Here is a 6,297-nt window from a genome sequence, read left to right on the forward strand (position 1 = left end):
GTATTCATTTTCATTAATTTATTAAATTTAGTCTTGATGTTTTTTTAAGATAATAAACTCGTGAACATCTATCTGGGTTATTTGATTAAAATATATTCGCTTTTACATTATTTTAGCATGCGCGTCCCTCCTGGTTGCTCGGCAACTGTACAGACGCTTTTCCACCCTTCCGGAAGTGCGTGGCTCTGAGGAAATATGGCGCACAGAGCAGTGCATATACCAGTTGTATGCATTGCTTCAATCTATTCGTTTACTGCGTTTTATTTGTCGATTTTCGTCGCTTTTGCAGCATTTGAAATAGCAAAGGCCGACAATGTGTTCAGTGCAAGCCACACGGCTACCGTACCTATCGGTGCCGCAAGGGATCTACGGTGAGTTTACATGCCACTGTTAGCTAGCAGAATGACCTTATGCTAACGGTGGGATGGTCGTGTGTATGTGGACGTTACAGCTTTATATTACACGCTTAAACTGTTAAAGTTGTATGTCTTCACTTTCTAATCCCGTTTGCCAGGCTCGGCCACTTGTGTCGATAAGCCCTGCAGCCTTGACGAGGGGTAAAGGCGTAACGTTACCTGACTCCATGCTAAAATATATCAGTTAAATGATGTATTGCGTATTAGAACCACACACTCTGAGTATAACTATATCTTAATAAAATTTGCAAGATAGCATTGAGTCGTATTGAATTTCGGCGTATAAATTGTTCGTTAAGAAGCACCAGAATCTCCTTTTTTCCCGTCCCTAACAGCGTTGGAGTAACTGGGATAACGTGGTTTGTGAATGTAGATGTAAGGGGGGTTGACGTGCTTGCTTGCAGCAGTCTCCTCATAAGAACTGACTACGAATGATGGTGCTTTCAATGTTTAAAAACGTGTATTACCAACATTTTACTGCCAATAATGTGCCCTATGCATGTTTTTCACTATAAGTCAACACCTGGAATAAGGATACAATGTAATTGTGCTGATGACAAAAAATGAAACAAAACAGCAGCAAATGAGACCACATAAATAGAAAATAAATACATTGACCATGGCATTACTTTTACCATTTACAATTATAAATATAATTCTGATGCTTCTCTCTCCTCTTTGACATCTCTGTATATCATGTCTTGGCACATGTAGAATGTTAGATTTCTTGTCGGACAGTTCTCATTATCCAGGTCCATCAACAAACCACCTCTTCAATGTTGGCACAGGATGTGAACTGCCTGGATAAGATGAGGCTATTTAAACCACATACTGCCTATATATTTATACCACAAGTTAGAAAGAATAGATTTCATAAAAGCTTTAAATCATGGCTTTCCAAAGGTTCTAGAGTAATCAAGTTATCAGCTATGAAAAATATAGCCCTGCTTTGTTATTATCTTATGATCCATTTTAAATTGGCTCAAGATTGCTTCATCACTGAATGTGCTAGGTTTCATAGCCTTCACTCTTCTCTGACCAGAGAGCTTGATGCTGCTTTGTAATCCCTCCAAAGCCTTTTCAAAAGATCTCATGTCCTCTTGTGTTATCTCAGGTACCTTTTGTATGACGTGAACCCCCCGGAGGGTTTCAATCTGCGGAGAGATGTCTATATCCGCATGGCCTCCCTGGTGAAGACTTTGAGGAAGGAGGGGGACGACTGGGTATTGGTGCTGCCCCCGTGGGGTCGCCTCTACCACTGGCAGAGCTCCAACGTCCACCAGATCCGCATCCCGTGGGGGGAGTTCTTCAGCCTCACTAGCCTGCAGGCCAACGTGCCCGTCATTGAGTATGAGGAATTCATCGCTGGTGAGCTTTTCCTCTTGGTGACCCAGACTACAAGTGCATTTGAAACCTCATTATTTGAGTATTTTTTAAGCTTCTTATACTAAAATGTATACTTTTTTTTAATCAATACGCATTTTAAAATCAGCTGTTAAAACAGAGTGCTCAGTATTTTTTATTCCCTCGGATCTAGAAAATGGAGGCCCATTTATAGACCAGGTTCTGGTGCTGCAAAACTACGCTGAGGGATGGACTGATGGGAAATGGGAGGAAAAAGTTGATGAGCGGCCGTGCGTTGACAAGTTGATGTACTCTAAAGATAAACAGGGTTACTACAGGTAAAAAAAACAAAATGCACCGAAGCCCACAATTTAAAACACAAAGTATGAAAAGATAAACACTGTCGAACACAATTTATTGTCATTTGCAGTAGCAATGCAATATAATGTGTTACATTCTTATAGCGCAGTGAAAAGTAAGGGTGCAGAGTTCATGTGGTAGCTGCATGTAGAAATAGTTTGAGTTTGACTCCAGAGACCAGAGAGATCTTAAACCATCCTAGTTGTGATGACACGGATGTCTTCTGACTCCTTTTTCTGTCTTGCCTTCCTTTGTGGGAGGATTTTTTATTGTTTATTTGTTTCTACACAAGAGATTTATTGAGCCTAAATGCCAACGAAAATGAATTGTAATTACTTATAACTTAGTAGACCCTCCTCAGACAGCGATGGATCACATTCACAGTATTTCCGTATTAATGATATCCATCTCTATCTTTCTCTCTCTCCTCTCCATCCGTCACCAACTGTCTGCATTTTTCCCCGTTGTCTTTCCAAGGGGCTGGTTTTGGGGCTACGAGGAGACGAGAGCTCGAAACGTAACGTGTATATCAGCCCAAGGCCATGCCTCCATCATGGCCCCGGTTCTTCAGAAAAACATCACAGTGACGTGAGTCTACAGAGCGACATGCTGATATAAAACGCATATAATATACACACACATGCACAGCGTATTGATTCTTTCTTTTGTTCTGTGTGGCGGAGCCTTCTATTCTTTTCTCTTTGTCAATAGCTGACATGTGATCTGACGTCATTGTTGTCTCATCGGGTATTGCTTGCAGATTGAACACCTCTTTGATCTTGATGATACCGTCATGGATAAGCTTGTTTGTGCTGCGCTGTTTTGCAGATCAGTTATGCTTGACCGAGCAGAGACACTTCTCCATGATCACTATGCTGGAAAGGATTACTGGGAAGTAAGTCAATTAATGGGCCTAATATCACACATGTTTACTGATGTTGGTGTAGGTATTAGATGGCATATTGTTGCTGATATTTCGTCCATAACCTGACGGTGGGAGTCTCTGCAACTGTCTGTGTTTGACGTAGACCCGCCGCAGCATGGTTTTTGCCAAACACCTGAGACTCGTAGGAGACGACTTCAGAGAAAAGTACCTGAACTCTACAGATGACAGAGACCAAACCATTTACAGTGAGGATTGGACTCGCATGAAAGTGAGTCAGTGTATCTGAGTGTGGCATGATTATGACTGGAAATGTACAGTCTACTATCCAGTATTCACCATGTGAGTGCGTCATTTAAGACCCGGCTTGTTCCAATTCTTGGAGCTAATCATGTCACCAAATCAGATCAGTCAATCACACCCTTTACTGCTCAATACCTGTTTGTTTATCTGTGTGCACTATTTGAGTCTGAATTCCTTGACTTTGCAATTTTTATAGATTGACATTTTTCCAAATTTCAGCCTTTTGATGATCAAATTTGAAGCAGGAATTAAACCGGGGTGTGTGTTGTGTCTTTATTTTATCCTCAGGCCAAGCTAGGATCAGCTAAAGGTGGTCCATATCTGGGGGTCCACCTGCGCAGGAAAGACTTCATCTGGGGTCACAGGGAGGATGTACCAAGCCTTAAGGGGGCAGTGAAAAGAATGCGCAGCTTGATGAAGAAGCATAAACTCGACAGTGTGTTTGTTGCGACAGATGCAGATGAGGAAGGTAATGACATACGGACACATTCAGAGACAGTTTACGGTTTATTGTACATTTGAATGATTCAAAGACTATTTTTTTTATTATTTAAAAGGACAACATACTGATGTTTTTTTAAATTGGGGAAAAAGTTTTCTTGTCAAAACATCGACACAATAACAAAATAATTATGTGTATTATAATGATTATAATAATGCTTTATATACCATAAAATCAGAGTCATGCTTTTAGAATCCTGTTTCATCTTTGTCATTTTGTAGAATTGCGGGAGCTGAAAGGGTTGTTGCCGGACATGTTGCGGTTTGAGCCGTCCAGGGAGAACCTGGAGCTCTTTAAAGATGGAGGGGTGGCCGTCATTGACCAGTGGATATGTGCCCATGCACGGTAAACTAGTTGTCATGTTTTTTTTTACATGTATTCATTACATGATGGTGAAGATAACAGTTTCCCATGTTTGACATGACAGTTTATTAATCAGCTAACTGGTATCAGATAATAATTCAACCTTCAGAAATTTGTTCTGAAAAAAGTTAGTCACACTAGTGGGTTAGGGTTAGTTTTCATGAAGGTATTGCATAATCATTTCAATGTGCAGATTTGATCACTTGAATCATTCCGTCCATGTGTTGATGATGCATTTTATTGAAATAATCAAAAGTAATGATTGAGCAATTATACCAGTCATTGCATTTTACCCCTTGGCCTATTTGGAAACTTTGAACACCGGATAACTCACACCCTTGTCATTATTATACCTAAGCATGGAACAAATGCTGCTCCGTGACATGCAGTTAAAAAAAACTTCCATGTGTTGTCATGCTCGTGTGCTTTTCCAAGGTACCTGGTATCTGTTGCATCACTGTTTGCTTTTGTTTTCATTTCTTCATGGATTTCTTTTTCAGATTCTTCATAGGAACATCGGTGTCCACCTTCTCTTTTCGGATCCATGAAGAGAGGGAGATCTTGGGTTTTGACCCCAAAGCTACGTACAATCGTTTCTGTGGGGACACTGAGCAAGAATGTGAACAGCCCACACACTGGAAAATAGTTTTTTGATGTGACCAATCCCTTTCCTGACACACGCAAGTGCCGAAAGCAGTGTTAAAAGTGACATGTATTTGTATGGAATATACAACATATTTTAACGGTTTTATGGTGTATTTTTTACTTAGTTGTGGAATCAGGTCTGTAGTGACCACTGTGACTGAACCGTAAGCTCAAAAAGGCCAAGACCCGGCTGCCCAACATGTATTACTGTAATGTTCAACAAGTAAATCTGCAAATAGTTGTTTTGGGGTTGTATGTTGAATGTGGCTCTTTCCTGACAGCCTGGTATTTTACAAAATGTCTTATATTTATTACCAGCACCACTGGTGAGAAAAGTGTCTTTATAATGACGGCAGCAAAATCGTTATATGGCAGAATTCTCATTTCATCATTTCGTGAGATTCAAAGATGTTGAGCATCTGAACTTTAAAAGTGCTACATTTCAAATTCAGAGGACTGTATAGCAGCAAACAACAATTTGTCATTAAAAGATACAGTTGAGTAATGGCGTTCTGAGAAGGGAATGAGGTCAATATATTCCGAGCTTCTCTGTGCTTTGTTTATGGAGCCGGTTCGGACTCGCGTGCATGTTAGTGCATGTGAACCAGTGTGCAGACTGCCACCGATCTGCACTGTGCTCATACAGTGGTTAGGCAAGGCAAGGCAAGTTTATTTGTATAGCACATTTCAACAACAAGGTAATTCAAAGTGCTTCACATAAAACCATTGAAAGCATCAAAACACAAGGCAAAAGAAAAGGAGATTTAAAAACAATTAAGAACATTCATTAAAACATTACCACTGATAACACCGCACACACCCCCAGGTTAACGCTGTTGTCTCTGTCAGCACTGTTGCCGTTGTTTGCACAGTTCTTGCTGTTAGCCCCGTTAGCTTCTAGCCGCTGGCTCAGTTGTCGCCATGTTGATGGATGTGTGGAGGAAATCCTTCGATCATAGATTTGCCCAGAATTTGGAATTTAGCACTTTTTCATTTTTCTTTTTTTCTTACATATACAACTTGGTTTTTCAAAGATAGCACAACATAAGTATGAAGGAGCATTCTGAGATCAGGACCATAGTATGACAACAATGCATTTTTGATATACCCTGTGGAGTTTTCTTGTAAAAAAGTAAAGTTGCTTCCTGTGTTTCTTACCACAAGTGTAAGTGTGTAACTGTTCGGTCTAAATAACTTGTGAATGCACTTCCCTTTAAAATTTTCATTCATGTTTGCTAGCATTCTTCTTCTTCACTGTCTTTTTAAAGCACATTATTTAGTTTCTTAGCAAGTTATTGTCGCTGTCTGTCGATCAGTGGATTAGCGTAAGTGTGTTGCGTCACCTCGCCCTTGTGCCTTTGCACATGATTCAAACAAGGGGATCTGTTCACCAAAACACTGATCAATCAGTGCCACTAGTGGTAAAATAAACTCCACTGGGGACTTTTTAAGATAAGAGAACCAGAAAGCAGCTAACAATT

General features: G+C 40.3%; 1 protein-coding gene across 1 annotated transcript; it reads left to right on the top strand.

The window, feature by feature from the left end:
* Positions 1–195: 195 nt before the first annotated feature.
* On the top strand, positions 196–6,057 carry pofut2 (protein O-fucosyltransferase 2; the record flags this gene model as incomplete). The annotated part of the gene is made up of 9 exons (XM_079276918.1): positions 196–371; positions 1,531–1,784; positions 1,954–2,098; positions 2,598–2,708; positions 2,949–3,015; positions 3,149–3,274; positions 3,595–3,775; positions 4,030–4,153; positions 4,672–6,057. The coding sequence occupies 9 exons, from the start codon at positions 196–198 to the stop codon at positions 4,823–4,825; spliced, it is 1,338 nt and encodes a 445-aa protein (XP_079133044.1). The 3' UTR covers positions 4,826–6,057.
* Between the last annotated feature and the right edge of the window lie 240 nt (positions 6,058–6,297).

The sequence above is a fragment of the Melanostigma gelatinosum genome, assembly GCF_949748355.1.
Source record: "Melanostigma gelatinosum genome assembly, chromosome: 10".
Taxonomy (NCBI): Eukaryota; Metazoa; Chordata; class Actinopteri; order Perciformes; family Zoarcidae; genus Melanostigma; species Melanostigma gelatinosum.